The sequence below is a fragment of the Acomys minous genome (assembly GCF_964271855.1).
Source record: "Acomys minous genome assembly, chromosome: 12".
Taxonomy (NCBI): Eukaryota; Metazoa; Chordata; class Mammalia; order Rodentia; family Muridae; genus Acomys; species Acomys minous.
The window spans coordinates 7332623-7350752 of NC_140493.1; the positions used below are offsets into that span (position 1 = coordinate 7332623).

General features: G+C 47.1%; 1 protein-coding gene across 2 annotated transcripts in view; it reads right to left on the reverse strand.

The window, feature by feature from the left end:
* The window catches only part of ANO6 (anoctamin 6), a 172963-nt gene that overhangs the window by 22483 nt on the left and 132350 nt on the right, over positions 1-18130 (reverse strand). For both annotated transcript variants that reach the window (XM_084748943.1, XM_084748942.1), the window contains 5 exons: positions 9997-10139; positions 8470-8547; positions 4022-4247; positions 2809-2978; positions 2509-2606 (listed from right to left, as the gene is read on the reverse strand). In XM_084748943.1, coding sequence (XP_084605069.1) covers positions 2509-2606; positions 2809-2978; positions 4022-4247; positions 8470-8547; positions 9997-10139 — 715 coding nt within the window. The remainder of the gene's footprint in view (positions 1-2508; positions 2607-2808; positions 2979-4021; positions 4248-8469; positions 8548-9996; positions 10140-18130) is intronic.

Genomic DNA, 18130 nt, shown 5'->3' on the forward strand with positions numbered 1-18130 from the left:
GAGGCTCCAAGAAGCAGAGGCAGTACACGCCCCTCCCTGCGGGATTCTGTGTGAAGGGAAGGAGCTGGCCCACGCAGAGCAGCGGTGGCCCCCGGGGACACTGCTCTGACTGAGACTCAGCCTTCTCCGGGTTTCGAGCCAGGGGAAGAGAATGAAAAACAGATGGCATCGGTATCTTCAGCCCCAATGGAAATCTGTGATTGTGAGCAATAAGCCTTCTTGAAGCCACAGTGTGGACAGGCCATGGGTGCTGAAGGTCACCTTTTTAATTGCTCAGAATCAATTTAGGAAACACACTCTTCCCCCACTAACTTTTAAACTGCAGAAAATAGCTCACTGCAGAAAATAGTTACTTATATAAAAAAATTACTGTTAAATAATCTACTTGGCTCAGAACATGCTGCTTTAGTAGTCTAAGAATGAGTTAAGTTTTTATTTTTTTTTTAAAATACATTTTCATATTAAAACAGCATGGTTTGCCCATGACCCACTTTTACTTATCTGGAAAAACACAAATATGAACTCGATGAAAGGGAGGGTTGTTTTCTGTGCAGCAGGATTAAAGTTATCTCACAGTTAAAGCTGGAAAATCCTTTCCTGGGACGGGAGTGCTGCCTTTGCTTTGAATAGGGCCTTGACAGTTCACGATGAAAAGGGAGGAAAAAGCCCAGTGAAGAATGTGGACTATTCCAGAAAGAATGACCAGAAACCTAGCAGTGCCGGAGGCGAAGATGCAGGGCAGGGAAAGGGACAGCGAGGCAGTGGTGGCGGACACGGGGAAGAGTTCAGGATGCTGAGGTCTACACCAGGAGCTGGGTGCTAAACAAGCCCGTCCCATCGCAGAATGGCGGAAAGGACTGCAAGGGAAGAATCTACATTTCCAAATGCAAATCCTAAGTTTACCTTCAGGTGTGAATGAGTGGCTCAAGAGGCCAGTAAGGAGAAGTGACACTCTGCACCACTGTTGGCATGGAATAGAAAAAGGACAGGCCCCGTAGGAGCGGGTCACAAGTTTCATGAAAGCCAAGTATGGAAGGCAGAAATGACTTTCTCCAAGTAAACATGTGGGTGGAACACCCCTCCCCCCCTTCCCAAAATGTTACCTGCCACCCCTGCCTGTCTCCAGAAGATCTTAAGAGTCTTAGGTCCCATGAAAGCATCTACTACAGGACAGGTGACCATACTGGATGATATAGGGGCAGAGGTATGACAGACAGCACCCTAGAGGAAGGGTCTAGGTCTGGCCTCAAGGCCAGAAAGGGCAAAGGCAGATTCATTGGGAACTCTGGAAAAGCCCTGGCTAGCCAGCACCTTGACATTAGTTCCGGGAGACCCATGTCAAACTTCCGACCTCCAGGACTCGAAGACTTGGACCTTATTTTAACCCTTAACCTTGTAATAATTCATTAAATTGCAACAGAAAACTATTCTATCAGATGTCCTGTTTGCAGGAAATGCAGATGGTGCTGCCCTGAGGGCAGAGCCCACACTAGGGCCCTTGCTAACAGTCTGGGGGGGGGGGGGGAGGCGGGAACTGTGCCTTGCCACTGTTCTCACTTCTTAGGGAAACCATTCAAAACCCCAGCGGCGATTGTTTCTGGTGTCTCAGGGATCCCAGGAGACAACTGTTCTTCACAACACTGTGTCTGGAGTCATGGAATCCCGGTCAGAATCCACAGTACCCTCCCACTGCCCGTGTGATCGTGGGTAAACTCTTTAACCTCTTTAAGCCATAGATCTTCATTAGCAAAAGGAAGATTTGTGAAAATTAAGCTATGTAAGTGCACACAGGCACACATAAACATGTATACACAAAAACAGCACGTAGTGCAGAGGCCGGCACACATTTGGCATGCATGTTACTATTACTACTAATGACGTCTAGACGCGTGAAGGTGGGGCTGCTATGGCAATTAGCCCTACTAAGGGCCCTTTCTCAAAGACCTCTGTCCAGTCAGCCATCAGTGATAGCCTAAGAGGCATAAACGACAGAGGGTGGGGATTTCTGTTAAATATGAAGATGAAGGTCTTTATATAACTACTGTATGTTTATGCACATGTATGTGTATGTTCGTGTGTGTGCTATCAATGAGCTCCCCAATTCAGCTATGCTCAGTAAGCTGGCCAGTGAGCTCCAGAGATCCTCTTGTTTCTATCTCCTCAGCACTGGGGTTACAGGTGTGCATGGCAGTGCCTGGCTTTTTATGGGTACTCGGGACCCCAACTCCAGTCTGCATGCTCACACAGGAAGCACATTACAACCGAGCCATCTGCTGAGCCCCTCCCCCCCCCCCCAGATGTAAACTCCTGGCTGGACCTCTTTCCCAGTGAAATCCCATTTCAATGGATTCTAATCTGCTTTAGAGAAGGATGCATGGCTCGGTGGGTAAACTCTTCCCATTGGTAGGCTGGCCTGTCCCCCATCCTGATGCCCAGGACTGTATCTTTCCATCGGTAGGCTAGCTTGTCCCTCATCCTGATGGCCAGGACCATGTATGTGGTACTCACGGGAGCAATACTTCTTGGATGTTATTCCAGATCGCCTTCCCTCCCATGATGATGGTCAGCTGTGTGGTCAGTTCAAGGAGACAGCCTCCTGGGTCGCACTGGCATGTCATAAAGAAAGCAACATTTAGATTCCAGGGGTGTATAGCTTTCAAAGAAACATTCCATTAGCATCTCTATTTGCTCTCCTGGGCTAAAAAATATCTCAGAACTGCACAAGGAAGTCACTACTCATTAGGCAGCCGGGAGAAGGCAAGCAGCAGCTTCAACCGTCAGGGGAGTAACACCATTCTGTTTCCTCACCTCCTCGTTTCTGTACTTGCCCAGCCAGTACACCGGGTCCCCCGGGTAGCCTACGAATTTGCCCTTAAAGAACGCGATGTAGAAACACGACGAGTAGTAGTTGACGAACTGGAACAAGAACATCTTCATGGTCAGGCTGTTCTCATAATCCGTCTGGGTCCTCGGGAGTTCTGCGGTTAAAACAACAACAAGACAGACAGACGCTGAAACCCGGAACAGCTCTGAGACCTTAATCAAAGACTCGGATACCCGGAGATAACACAAGGAAAGGAGGACAATTCACACTGTTTCAGTTTCATCTGCTTTCCATTCCTCAATATAGCCACTGTGTTAATTGTGAGTTTGCACATTGTTACGCGTTCCCTTCCCAGATAAACACAGTATCCCCCATGGAAGGCAGCACGAACACACCTTAAAAAAATTGTAAATGCTATATTATTAAATATCAGCAGGAACTGTTTTGGTCTAAAACCCCACAGTTATTTCTGTTGTGATGCTAGGGAAATCAACCCAGGACCACTGAGCAACATCATGCCCAACCCCTCAGAAAATCAGCTCTCAACCGCCTAATAAAGACTATTCTTTGACTTCCGGAATGATAAGATCTGTTGGAAACAATGGAGCGGGAGCAGCTGGCTAGAGGCATCTGGGAAGCACAAAGGGCTGTCCTCCTAGCATCCAATCTCAGCCAGTCTGACTGTCGTTCTGAGAATGACCCAAGTGCAAGCAGGGTGTGGAAAGTCCCCAACTCTAGCCTTGACTCAGCTGTCTGGGACGCACGCCAGGCAGAAGCAGCACTCGTAACAGCGGGCAGAGCTGATGAGAACTGTATTAACACAGGCAGCATGGGGGGATGCCACGCACCAGTGCGGCAGCTTGTCCTCTCTGTGACAGAAGAGCACTGGACTCGACTTTTGCCACTGGAGCCGAGAGACCCTGTTCCACTTGTTTGCAACAAAGAGACCACTCACTTTTAGGAAGAGAACACTGGACCTAATGTAACTGGACATATTCTTCAGACCAATGTGTTTACAGAGCTTGGATGGACATGACCTCCATTGTCTCTTTTGTGTCCCTCCTCCAGATACAGAGATGCACACGGTTAACTTCCCAGGTGGGCTAGAGAAAACACATTCAGCACTCGACGCTTTTCTAAGAACTTAACCTGCCGGAATGGAAACTGCTAAGCGGGGTTTCCTGGGCGGGGCCTCACCGAAATTGGTGATCATGATGGCCACCTTCTCGTAGATGGTGTTGAGAATCATGATGATGATGAAGCTGATGATGGAGGCCGTGATGGACGTGGCCATCTGTGGCGTCAGGTACTTCTGGATCGGGTCTGTGCCATTGGGGTTCTTGGGGAGGGTTGTAGAAAACACAATGAACACCGACAGCCGGTAGACGATGATCCCGATCACGGAAGCGATGATGAGCAGGATCTGAAACCGGAAGCGATGGCATCGTGAGCCTCAGTGGGGCTCACATCTGCACCTGCACTGGCCCGGTGCTTAGATATCGTGAGCCTCAGCGGGGCGCAGACCTGCACCCACACGGACCCCGTGCTTAGGTAGTGTGAGCCTCAGCAGGGCGCAGACCTGCACCCGCACGGACCCGGTGTTTAGGGAACATTAGCCTCAGCAGGGCGCAGACCTGCACCCGCACTGACTTCATGCTTAGGGAGAGAAGGGGCAGTTGCCGGATGCAGGAAATGTCACCTAAGTGCCATGAAAGCGTTGGCAGGGTGGGAAGAAACACGGGAAGCAAAGAGGGAGCACCCACGGTAGTGGGACGCTGTTGATGGTAACACCCGGTGCATGGCAAGAGGCCAGAGTGTCTCTCGCTGCATATCCTACGCAACTGTCCTGTAAAACTAGGAGTGCCAGTAAAGAAAGCCTATGTTAAAAGGAGCATTATCTTCAGACGGCACAGAAGTGAAGTAATACTCTAGGTCAGCTGCCCTCAATCCGTGGGTCAGGGCCCCTTTGGCGGTGTAATGACGCTTTCACATGGGTCGCATATCAGATATCCTGTGTATCAGATATTTACGTTATGATTCATAACGGTAGCAACAAAGGCTTTTTTTTTTTAATGGTCGAGGCTCACACCACATGAGGAACTGTATTAAATGTCACAGCGTTAGGGAGGTTGAGAACCACCGCTCTAGGTGGAAGGACTGTTCATGATCACAGAAGCAATGAAAATGTCCCTTGTACAATACTACATGGTTCGGGTGGGAAGTTAGTGGTGGGGGTGGGGGTGGGGAGGGTGGGGGTGAGGGGGTGGAGTTAGCGGGGGTGGGTGTGGGGGTGGGTGGAGTTAGCGTGGGTGGATGGGGTGGGGGTGGAGTTAGCGGGGGCAGGTGGGTGTGGGGTTAGCAGGGATGGGTGGGGGTAGAGTTAGCGGGGTGGGGGTGGAGTTAGTGGGGATGGCAGGTGGTGGGGGTGGAGTAACAGGGGTGGGGGTAGGGATAGATGGGGGTGGGGTATTCTTCAGTTCTACTTGAAGGAGAATCATCCCTCCCTTCAGAAAGCCCCGTCACCAAGAGTCAGCAACGCTGGCTTTGCTTTTACCATGGTAGCAGCAGGGTGTGCCCGGAGCACTAGCTGAGGTGCCAGCAGCTGCCCTGGCAGCAGGTCTCTGCTTTAAGAGCTTCTCACGCTCAGGTCTTCCTGAGCCAACAGTCACACTTGCATCCCACAAGCTCTGCTCTACAGACTGGGGCCCACTTGACTCCCACTTCTCATGATCAGTGGGGGGCACCTGCTGCCACAGCCTGCACTTGATAGGATTTTACTTTCTCAGTAAACAGATTTGCTCTCCCTGCTCCGTCTTCCTTATTCCATAGACAGAATTTAGACCAGCGGGTCTCAACCCGCAGGTGTCACGTATTAGATATCCTGCATGTCCGATAGTTATGATTCGTAACAGTAGCAAGATTACAATCATGAAGTAGCAACAAAAATAATGAGAACATATAAAAGCATTAGGGTTAGGGTGAGAACCACTGAGTTAGACACTGTCAAAGTGGCTGCTTTAGACTCATTTCCCTATGTCTTCTTCGTTGGATACACTTTAGACCCATGAACTCTGGCTCCAGTGATGAGAGCCAAGGGAAAGCTACAGAGAACAAGAACCCCAGCACCAAGCAAGGCACACTCCGTTTCAACGTGTGCGGGGTAACACGCAGGGAGGAGCTACAGCCTCCTGTGTGTGCACCCCAGCTCAGCCACTGGCTGCGGAACCTTGTACAGGGTAACCCCAGGCTTCACTTTCCTCATGTAGCGGGCAAACTCCTGAGGGGAGAATATGACGCCTAGGCCTAGGGAAAGCACTGGTTACGGCGACCAAAGTGTTAAAAAGACATTTTCTTACTCGCTGTGCAGTCTGCATATAGAGAAGGCATTGTATTTCTCCATATTCTCGCTAATTATCTCCTTTCCTTCACAGTTAAGCCTGGTGAAATGAAAAGGAATGTGTGTGTGTGTGTGTGTGTGTGTGTGTGTGTGTGTGTGTGTGTGTGCGTGTGTGTGTGCGTGTGTATGTGTAAATTTTCTAAGGCTGAGAAAATCTGGAAAAATGCAACGTCTTCCATCCTCAGCATACTACAAACAGGCCATTTAAATCTTTCTAATAATCACCTCACAATTACTTTTATAATTATTCTTCACAAAAGCATCCTTTAAGCACGCTCGCTGCCGACCTCAACACTCTCACTGTTGAATTCTTGTTAAGAAGTCTGGATAGTAGGCAGTGTGAGAATGAAAAAAAAAAAAAACACAGACTGAAAGAGTAAAAAAATTGTTCTAGATTAAGCTGCCAGGAGGGAAAAGCCACACTGACTCAGACACAGACCTCGCCAGCTCTGCCTCCCGACTGGCCTGCCCCACCTCTGGCTTGGGTACTAGATTCTGGTACCTGCCAGGGCTGTCGTAAACCTGCAGCTGCCTCCACAACTTCCCAGGCTGTTGGTTTTGCTCAGTCTTCTCAGAGCAGGGCGCACTCTCCCCTCAGGTTTATTGTTTTTTGACGCTAACATATTTCAGATCACTGGAGAGGACTTGGAAGTGCTCCCCAGTGGACAGACACACAGCCTTTCCCCCTCTCAGAGAGAAGCTGGGTTTTGCTCTGTAGGATCAACTTCTCCTAAACTCTCAGCCTACTGGGTGGCCTGCCCACTGGATGTTACTCAAGCTGCAGTCACCAGCCCTCACCGAAGCTATACCCTAGACATGGAGTTCAGTTTCAGGAATTGATAAAACCCACTTTTCCCTGTCTTACTATCATATACATGAAAGGGTTTCTCTGTGTAGCCTTGGCTGCCTTCTTGAACTCGCTTTGTAGACCAGGTTGGCCTCGATCTCACAGAGATCTGCCTGCCTTCTGCCTCCCTGAGTGCTGGGATTACAGGTGTGCACTACTGCGCTCCACCTGAGTTTATCTTAATACACACTGTCAACCTGCTTTCTAGGAAAGATGGAGAAACAAAATCACATTACAGCTGTCACCTCAACATGGCACCCCCAAGAGGCAGAAAGCAGGATCTCTTCATAACGCGCACGCTTGGATCCTCCCAAAGGTACAGTTTGCCCATGTGGGCCGTTGTGTTTTTCTTGGCTGGCGCATAAGTCACCCTGGTGTCACCTGCTGCTGAGCTCTTGCAGCTGTCTCACAGCTGACTGGGGCTCCAACCTAAAGGTCTCAGTGCTTGCATTGCTCTGCGTGCTTAGCATTTCCTCTGGCATTTTGTTTAAATTCAGTGCTTACTTTCCTTTCCTCTGAAGTGCTTTCCTCTGCTAGTGAGGTTTAGGAGGTCGTTTTAGACCTACAGACTGTTAACATTCATTCACATCGATTCCTAGTTTATGGCTTACAGTTTAAAAAAAAGTATTTTGGAATTTATTACAGCATGTGGTTCAAAGTGTGACCCTGACTTTTCTTTACCTAACAGCTAGCAAGCATCCCCACTGGTCATTAACTCACCCTGGATCTACAGTCCTTTATTTCTTATGTGTTAAATCACTAAATCAGCTTGGACCTGGCTGTCACATCCATCCTTAAATCTGTTCGTTCCTAAGCCAAACAAAGCTCTCATTAAATTGTATTAATGATATCTTTTAATTAATAATAAACCAGAACTATTTTGTAAAGTCTGGGGTTTTTTTTAGCAGTAGTTTTTTTTTTTTTTAATCTAAAATCATTTTTAAAACTTCATTTCTTTTTGGGGGGGATTTTAAAAAAATATCAAAATTCCTAAAGTTTTTAGTTTTAATTGTTGCTATTACAATTTCTCAGAGTTCTTACTGCCTCCCCTTGGTTTCTTCAGAAGCAGCTGGAAACTCCTGACCTACTGACCTGATGGCAGCTATAAGGGTGGAAGCAATGGAAGAGCCACAGTGGAAAGGGAAGGTACCCTGGCCTGGCAATACCTCATGTGGCTGCCAGGGGGCGCTCAGGAGCCATCTCTACATGAGACCACACAGCAAGCACATCTCTCTGTATGAGACGATGGAGGGACCACACCAGGCTTCCACTTTTCCTTGAAATTTTACATGAAATACTAAATAAAGACTGTCAAGTATCATCATCATCATCACCACCAATAACAACAGCAATAATAATAATAACCAATTACTCAAACATAAGCTTGTGACAGCTTCTTACCCAGAAGAAGACAGCACTCGCACACAGGGTGATCCGGATACACTTCCCGCAGGTGGTAAACGGAATACGCTCCTCCTCCTGTTGAACAAAACCGGCCGGTCAGGGGGGCAACACCAATAGAGCTGTTGATAATTTCTGTGCGTGTTAGCAGATCTTAGACTTAAGAACAGACAAGACCCAAGTTTTCAAGCATTCCTTCTCACTCATAACCATGCAGTTAATAATCTCAGACAGACACACAGGTTAAGTGCAGCATTTGTTTGTTTGTTTTGGTGTTGAGTGTTAAACACATGGCCCTGTGCTTGCTTAGCAAATGCTCTCAGCTATCCAATCTGTGGTTTTTGGTCAAGCTTTATATAGTAACATGGTGTAACAATGAATTTTTGGAGAGTTTCCATCTTATAGTTTAATCAGGAGGAAAATAAGGCTCCTGATTTCTCTGGAAGAGCAGCCAGCATGTAGGGTGTGACCCTGAGCTGGCGTTCACTCTGTGCCAGGTACTCCAAGTGAGTTTTATACACAAACTCCACCAATCCTCATTATAGCCAACACCGAAACATTCTACCACATCCACTTTACAGATGGGGAAACTGAGGCACGGATCCACGATCGCAAAGCCCATAAGCTGCTGTGTTCAGATATGAATCCGACACCTGCAATGTCAGCAACATACAGCTCTCTTCCCAGCCCAGGGAGGAAGCATAGGGCAGCGAAGTTGACATGAGGAATAAAGAAAAGTGAGATTTTTTTGGTTTGAGAATTTTAGCAAGAAGCATTTCACCAGTGATTTTTACCCATCAGTTGACCGTTTTAGGTGGTTAGACCATCTCTGTCTTAGCTGTCTGTAGGTTTTTTCATTACCTGAGTTTTATACTGTGGAAGATTCAGAAATCAGCTGTTGCGGGGCTTGGGGTGTACAGTAAGACACGCAGCGCTATTTTTCTTTTTTTTACAACAGTAGTTGCAGCAAATATAGTCTTCTAGTGACAAACACCTCACACAGTGCTGGCACACAGTGATATCTCAATATGCACTCCACTCCTTCAACTCCTTCTGACTTTAGAATAAGACCCATGGTATTTTTTCTTTCTCTTTCTTTCTTTTTTCACATCCCATCTAGCAGGTCTGCCCGGGACAGCCAGCTCAGAGGTACAGCTAGCTCAGGATGAAAATTCACTGCATGGAAGGGCTCTGTGACCATCGAGACTTGCCTGTAAATGCCAGCACAGCTTTCCTTAAACGGCTGTGCCATTCTTGCTCTAAAACAGATGCATTTTACCGTGCTTGTAAGAGAGGGGTCACAGTGGTCCCCTACACACACTGTCCTACGCCGTGCCCAGAACACGTCTAGGATACTCGGCATCTCATTGATGCCGTAATGGACGCAGGCAATTGCACTGCTCAAGCCCCGCGATGGCCTGGGTGGGTCATGCTGCCAACCACTTCAGAGAAAGCCCCGCACCGCACCACCTTGCTGCGAACCTGGAAGGAGCGCAAGGCCCTGCAAGCAGAACCCGCGCGTCGTACCTGAGTGATCTCGTTTATTACCACGTGGTTGCACTGGGCTTCGTATTCCGGCCGGGCCTGTTCCTCCTGCTGTAGCTCAACAGTGTCCCATTCATACTCCAGCTCTGCCTGGCGCCGCTTCCAAAACTCCAAAAACAACGTGACTGACAAGACAGAAGAGGACAGTGTGGCTCTTTAGGGCAGCTATCAGAGCGCCACAGGCTGGGGGTTACTAGTCCTGCTCTTTTGCAGCGAGCGACCTGTTTATAGGCGATAGTAACATTCGAAAGGCAGGAAGTGTTTCTTTAAATGAAGACGTTGGTGATTTGCAAACACTGTGAAACATGAGAGTCTGAGGGGGGAGGCAACGGGGAGTCTGAGGGGGGAGGCAAGGGTGCATGCTGGACACAAAGCTTGCCACCTGTGTTTCACCAGCTGAACACATGAGTTAATCCATTATCAAAGAGCAGCGCACAGTTCAGCCTTGCCCTCCATCCTCCATGCTCTGCTTCCTCCCTCTCTCTGGGGCTGGAATAGGAAGCAACACTCCAGTGCCCGCTAAATGAGCTAAAACAATATTTTTACATGAAAGGTAGATCTCTTTCTCAGGTTTATACCTGAGATATGAAAAAATTGGGCATCACTGTTTTTCATAATCTGTAACTCAAAAAAGCTAATTATGTTCAGTTAATCGAGGATCAACTCCCTAGGCTTGTTAAATTAGTCTACCGTCTTTAACCCCTCTTATATAAAAATCCTGAAATTATCACGGTTCGAGTCACAATTCCTATTAAAGTGTCCACTACATGCTGAGAACAAGAAAGGGAAAAGGGGGGCTCCTAGATGCATCATGGGACATGATGGGCACAGCAGACAGAGGAGGAACAGGCTGTTTTAGACACACCCAATGGACCAGTGGTTCTCAACCCCACAGGGATCACAAATCCTACATATCATATTCCTATCACGAGTCATAACGGTAGCAATGAAATAATTTTATAGTTGGGGGGTCACCACAACACAAGGAGCTGAGTTAAAGGGTTGTAGATTTAGGAAGGTTGAACACACTGTAGAAGATGCTTCAGGGACAGACTTTCAGAGTAGGGGGCAAGGCGGCTCCCTTGGGATGACTAACATGATCAGGCGAGGGAGGAAGGCGGCAAGAGAAACATTTAGCTTCCTCAGAAAGCTGTCCATGTCACGGAGGCCAGGGCACTGGGTGCTTTCCATTCTGCTGTGACTGAAGGGTTATGAGGAGGAAATGGGGTAGCCAAGCAACAGACCTGCAGGAGGCCATGTTACCTTGAGAGGAACGAGGCGTTTAAAGGAGGTGGTCTAGTGTGAGTGAACGCAGGTGCAGGAGACCCACAGCAAACACAGAAGGAAGCTTGTACGAAGGACGTTGAAGTGGACATAATAGACGCAAGGAGGAATGAAGGGGCTGGAGGTCAGGAGTATAGGCCAGGGTTCTGGTGTCAACAGTGTCCTTGAGTCTAGTGTAGCAGAGGATAACACCAAGAGGGAGGACACTGGGCCAGGGTGGTGCTTTGAATGAGAATGAACCCCCAGGCTCATATAGTTGAATACTTGGTCCCTAAGTTGGTGAAGCTGTTTGGGAAGGATTAGGAGGCGTGGCCTTGTTAGAGGGGGCTGTATCTTCAGTTAACTAGAGCAGGCGTTGGGGTCTCAAAAGCTTTCTCTCTCAATCTCTCTCTCTCTCTCTCTCTCTCTCTCTCTCTCTCTCTCTCTCTCTCTCTCTCTCTCTCTCTCATTCCCCCCTCTCTTCCCCTGCCCTGCCCCATGTTTGGATCAAAATGTGAGCTCACAGCTGCTCCTCCAGCCAACACGCCCACTGCTTGCCGTCAAGATGCATCTCCGTGATACTCTTTAGCCCCTGAGACAGTGAACACAATTCAACACTTTCTTTTATAAGTTGCCCTGGTCACAGAGTTCTATTAGAGTGACTAGGACAGTTAGTGATAACAGGTGCCCATGGACTGGCATCGAGTCTAGAGTTCTGGGAAGAACCAGCCAGGAGTCCTCGGTGTTTTAAGTGGCAGCTGGGGCTTGACTGGCAGGTGGATGAGATCACTAAGTGTGCTAGTTCATACCTGAGCTGTACTAAGAGGCTACGGCGGTAGCTTTAAAACAGCCCTGAGCACAGGCACCAGCCCCTGAGAGTCACTACCACCAGGCAGTTGTGTGGAGCAAGCTGGGACTGCTAGCCTTGCAACCCCCAGGAGCTATGCTAGCCTTGAGTGGGTCCTGAGACCCACGGTAGAGAGTTTGAGGGACCCCATGCCAACCCTCTCACTCTGACTGTGGAACTAGAGCCCTCAAACAGAAGGCCTGCTTTAATTACCCAAGTATTCTGTTAACTATGCCCAACTCCAGGAGTTGACTTCACGCTGTCTGGTAACTATGACAACACATTCTAGTAAACTGAACTCTCTCTCACAAAAAACATCATATTTCCCATGTAAACACATGTAGCATGCATGTAAACCTGACCTACATTTGCTCCTAGGCTGATTGTCTGCCATGCCCACAACATCACTGTTAGGACAGGAATGTTTTTTTCACAATTCACAAATGCAACTTAATAGACTTAACAAATGTACTGAGTGAAAAAAACTGAAGGAAACAGGACAGAATCTGGGTGTCCTCAACCTCACCTTGAGGAATCAATCTTCTTAGAGTTCTCAGCTCACACCTCCACATCTGTGTTCACTTTCACCTTCACCACTCTTTGCTATGTCAGTTGACCTGGGCAAATGCGTTGTCTCATTAAGCCTTGGTTTTTGTTTTTCTTTTCTTTTCTTTGTTTCTTTCTTTTTTTTAACCTTTCATTTTGAATTTTTAAAAATGTTTTAAAAATTATTTTATATTTTATTAATTTATTCATATTTGTTTTTGTTTTCTAGTTTACCAAATTCTACCCTCATTTAGATAATTTCTTTCTGCCTACTGAGATCTTGGGTTCTTCTCTCTCTCCCCCGGCAAGGCCCCAAAGGTGCCTTAAATAAATTACCTATTTTGCAACCTTTCTTAGACTTTAATATATGTACCTGTGACTATAAACTTCCTTACAGCTGTTTTCATTGTACTGCAGAGGCTTTGGTAGGTTGTGTCTTCATTTCACTTGAGTCTAGGAACTTTGAGTTTTTTCCTGAGTTCTTCAACGACCCATTCACTCATCATTCAAAATTTTAAAATTCATCTTCATTATTTTTAAAACGATGCATGCAGGTGTGTATGGGGGTGAGAGGTGTTGGATCCTCCAGAGCTGGAGTCACAGGTAGTTGTGTGTGGTCTAAAATGGGTGCTGGGAACTGACCATTGGTCCTCTGCACAAGCAGTGACTTGACTGCTGAACCATCTCTCCAGCCCACGTCTGTTCTACAGTCACTTCTGTCTTACGTCTGTGGAGACTTGTGTCCTAGTGTAGGATCTGTCTTGGAGAAAGTTCCATGGGCTGCTAAGAGAAGGTACTTCTTTGGTGTTTGGGTGTAGCTCTTTGTTAAGGACCATTTGACCATTAAACTCAGACACATTTTTTTTTTTTTGGTGGAGTGGATATTTTCTAACCCATTCCTATTTTTCTAAACTCTAAACAAGACATAAGCACATCGAAATATCATTAAGTCAATGAAATCAAACATTTCTGCCTCTTTCTAAAAACTTTGTTGCAAATTTGTTAATGTACATTTTTGTTGCTGTTTTGTGTTTTTTTTTTTTTTTTTTTTTTTTTTTTTTTTTTTGAGACAGGGTCTGTGTAGTCTTGGCTGTCCTGAAACTCACTATGTAGACCAGGCTGGCCTTGAACTCACAGAGATCCACCTGCCTCTGCCTGCCAAGTGTTGGGATTGAAGATGTGAGCCGACATGCCTGGCTTACACTGCATTTGTCATTGACTGAAGGCTGAGAAGGGTCAAGCTTTCTGCAGAGCTATTACTTCGTGCTTGCTACTTTCTGTCTATGTGGCCATGGCCCACTTTTAAAATCATGACACGTACACATGAAGCCACTCTATCGGTACAAGAGGATTCATGAGAATAACTCTTCTCTCTAAAAGCAACCATGAACAGGTTCTAATCCACACCTAAGAGGAGAAGAAACGCTGCCGCCCCTCCGCCCCTGGCATGGAGCGTCGAAGGCTATCTGCTTCCTGTTGCAGTTCAGCCTTGGAAGTGTGTGGATCTGAAGCGAGCAGGTAGCCAGGTAGGAAACACAGGGTTGTTAGCCAATTCTTAACCTTGAAGGCAAACCCCTGGGGGTTACAAGAATGGAGTGGGGTTCTTCATTTTCATTCACAGCCAAGAACTCTATGGGGGGGTACAATTACCCAGTGTTTTGGAGTACTCCTGGGAGTGTCACTCATATGAAGTGTGTCCCCACAATGGGAGAAACTGCTGTTGTGTCTTTTGCTCTGTGTCTCTGTAATACAACCAGCCGGGCTCCACTGGCTAACACTGTACTTTAGTGGACAGGCAAACCACAGGCCACACTCTGGTGGTTCTCAGTCTGTAGGTTACAACCCCTTTAGGGGTCAAACGACCCTTTCACAGGGGTCTCATATGAGATATACTGCATATCAGATATTTACATTATGATTCATAACAGTAGCAAGCTTATGAAGTAGCAATGAAATAATTTTATGGGTGGGGGAGGGGCAGCGTCCCTACAACATGAGGGACTGTATTAAAGGTCCCAGTATTAGGAAGGCTGAGAGCCATTGCTCTAGTCATTAAGGTGCAGTTAAAATTCTACTAGTACCCGCTGCATAAGACATGAGGGACGGTTGCATGGACCTCAAAGTCAAAACCATTTCTCTCAGTTATGATGGCATTGCTTCTAAGGAATATATATCAGATGAAAATGCCCAGGCACAAAAAATAAATAAATAAATAAAATAAAATAAAATAAAATTAAAAATTAAAAAAAAAAAACCCCAAAACTGTTGAGAGCAGTGTACGTCCTGTAACATAAAAGGGCAAGACATAAACTCCGACAGGTAGTTGTGCTCGGGTGCTTTAAGAGTCAGAGATGTCTTAAAAAGGCCTCTTAACTCTGACGTCTTTACTTACAGTGTTCTCTAAGGTAAATAAGCTCATTCACCCCACGTCATCTTTCTAATCCAGACTCTGCAGCTTGCAGCTGGGGCACTAGAAACGACGGTTTTAAATGCTCACTAGCTGAGTCTGTGTGTCGCTGCAATGGAGAGGAAGCACGCGGAACAGCTCAGGCTTGGGGCCCCGCATGTGTGTGCTGGTGCTTGATCCCCCAGTGCGGGTCTCTGGGCTGACTCCCCGGGCCTTTAGGAGCCAGGAAGCTGTTGGTTTCCCAGAAATCACTAGGCCTTGTTTAAAGCTTGCCCTTAAAGGAGACCATTGAAACACAGTACTGTACAACCATGTGTTTAAGGCAGGGAGAGTCAGGTGGGGAGGAATGAGGCGGCTGGCATGTGGTGTTCAGGGTCTTTGGTTTAACCACAGCTTGTGCTTAGGGCCCCGTGAGTCTGCAAAATCCCTCAGGCTGGTGCAGCCTAAATGGGAGGTATTTGTAGGTAAGTGTACAACTAGTACTATATTGGCTGTAAAAGGTTTTCTACCCCTAACATTTACCAATGCTAGAAAACAGAGAAATAATCAGTGCCAGATACACTGCGCTGCTAAAGGAGATGCTACAGGAGTGGAATGGCAGTGGTGAGGAATGACTTCGGAGCCTCCCTCCGCCTCACGTCTGCAATTTGAGGCTCTCCGTAATGAGGTTCACAGCAGTGGTCCTCAGAAGGCAGAAGCAACAAGGAGACCAGCGTAAAGCACTTAGAGAGTCCATCAAATGCATATCCTCAAAGATGCGCACGCACAATGCTACGAGCCACACAGAGATGCTTTCCGCATCCTAATGTCAGACAGGGTTGATCGACAGCCGGGCGCATGACAGTTCTATAATGAAGGCCTCAGTTAGTGATCAGAGAAAGGAAAGTTAGTAAGGAAATCTGAGTCTCTTCTGCATCTAAATTATTATTATTTTTTTTTGTTGCTTTATTTAAAACATCTTCTGTCAGAATTGCAGAGATCACAAGCTGGGGCTGAGGTGACAACTGGCTTACGTGTACAACTCCCTGGCTGCTACTGTGGGAAAGCGATGCACTTACAGCAGTGGAGAGAGGGCAGCACAGAGGATCTTAACACGTGAATCTGACCCAAAGCCTCACTCATGCCAAGCAAGCGCTCTACAACCGAGCTGCACCCCCTAGCTCTCTCTGTGCTTCTGTGCTAAGTATCTTTCAGTGTGTGGTTTCCAGTAAGACATGCTAAGGTTCTGAATGACAGGGCCTCTCGCTGGCTAAGTGTGGCTACCTTAGAGGTTTCATTCTCCCCCAACGGTGTTCAAGGGTATTTCTTAAGGGTACAAAAATACCATTTGGTGGTATCATTTCACAGGTACGGCCACCACCCACCCTTCAAGGACCCACACCACCCCCCACTTCTGTGTGTGTACGCACTAGTGGCTTGCCTTTCAAGTTGAGGGGCATGGTTCAGTTTCTTCCCCGCACTTTCTTATAACCTGATGCTGCTCATCTCAACCTACACAAAGCAGCTGGAAAGGAAATACATGTACCATCGAAAACAAGAGTTTCCCCTCCATATTAGGACATTTACACCAACAACCACTCAAAAGTCTGCTCTAAAATAAAATGCTCTCTCCACTCCGTTACTGATGGTGCACAGATTAAAGAGGACGCAAAGCATCCAGTTTCTGTGCAGAACTTACAGGGTAAGATTGCATCTTTTCTAATTATGACAGAGAGCTTGCTATTATCACTACAGGGAAACGCACTTAAAAACTTTTCAATCTTGGGGCTGGAGAGATGGCTCAGAGGTTAAGAGCACTGACTGCTCTTCCAGAGGTCCTGAGTTCAATTCCCAGCAACCACATGGTGGCTCACAACCATTTATAATGTGATCTGATGCCCTCTTCTGGCCTGCCTGGGTACATGAAGGCAGAGCACTGTATACATAATAAATAACTAAATATTTTTTTAAAAAACCTCTTCAATCCTATAGGAGTACTAAAAAGAAGCGAGCAGTGCACTGATGTTCCCACGTGCCCCCCCCATCCCTGGCCCCAAGCTGGATGCGCTGATGTTCCCACGTGGCCCTCATGCCCCACCCCTGGCCCCAGGTTGGACCTTAGCTGTTGGAATTGTTGTGGCACCGGGATAAGCATTCCTGACCCAAAAGCCTGAAATCCAAAACATGCTGAATGCTGAATGCTGGCTGACACTAACATTGTGACTTTGGAACATTGCAGATTTTTCTATCTTTGGACTAAAGATGTTCCTGTGGTAGTCTATTCAAGGAGGAGGAGGAAGAGAAGGAAGAGGAGGAGCCCACTCTGTGTGCTGAAACACTTCTGGTCCTGAGCATTTGGGATAAGGATACTGACACTGTAAAGGCTTTCAGTGACTCACTCCCTTGGGATGTCTCCTCCACTCCATCTTCTCATTACTCAGGCTTGCTTGCCTGACTTGCTGCAGCTGACAGGACACTAGCAAACAATGCAATCATAGGCCAATGGCACTGTTGCACTTGTGGGTACATTTTGCCTGGCAAGCTGGTACCCAGGGTGCAATAGTGGCATGACTTTTATAGGGTAACCAATTGCTTTCTGATTGGATTTGGGGTCTGCTTCACAGAAGTGTATGCGGGCCTGATACTATTAAAATAATACAAAAGCCCATGGCTGACGTCATAGGCCCTAAGGTGGGTCTGGCAATTGTTACTTTGCTAAATGCTTGTGCAGCCCAGCTGTCTTCTAAACATTTAATGTAAAGCCATCCTTCTAGGATGCTCTCGACCTCAGTAAGGAAGCAGCTCCTTGTGCTGAGAAGCAGTTTAATGCAGACTTATAATTAGTCAAAGTGTTGGGAATAAGTAACCCTGATTGCTCAGCCCTAAATGGGACATCTTTTATCAGACCCCTGCCACGGCTCAGGTTACACTGCAGAAGAGGGGGTAGAAAGAATTTAATAGGCAGAGGATAGGGAAGAATGCTGGGAAATGCTGCCTCTTGGGCAAGGTATGGCTGCTGTGCTCACAAACTCATAGCAACTACGGTTATCTGCACAAGACCTGCGTAAAACAAG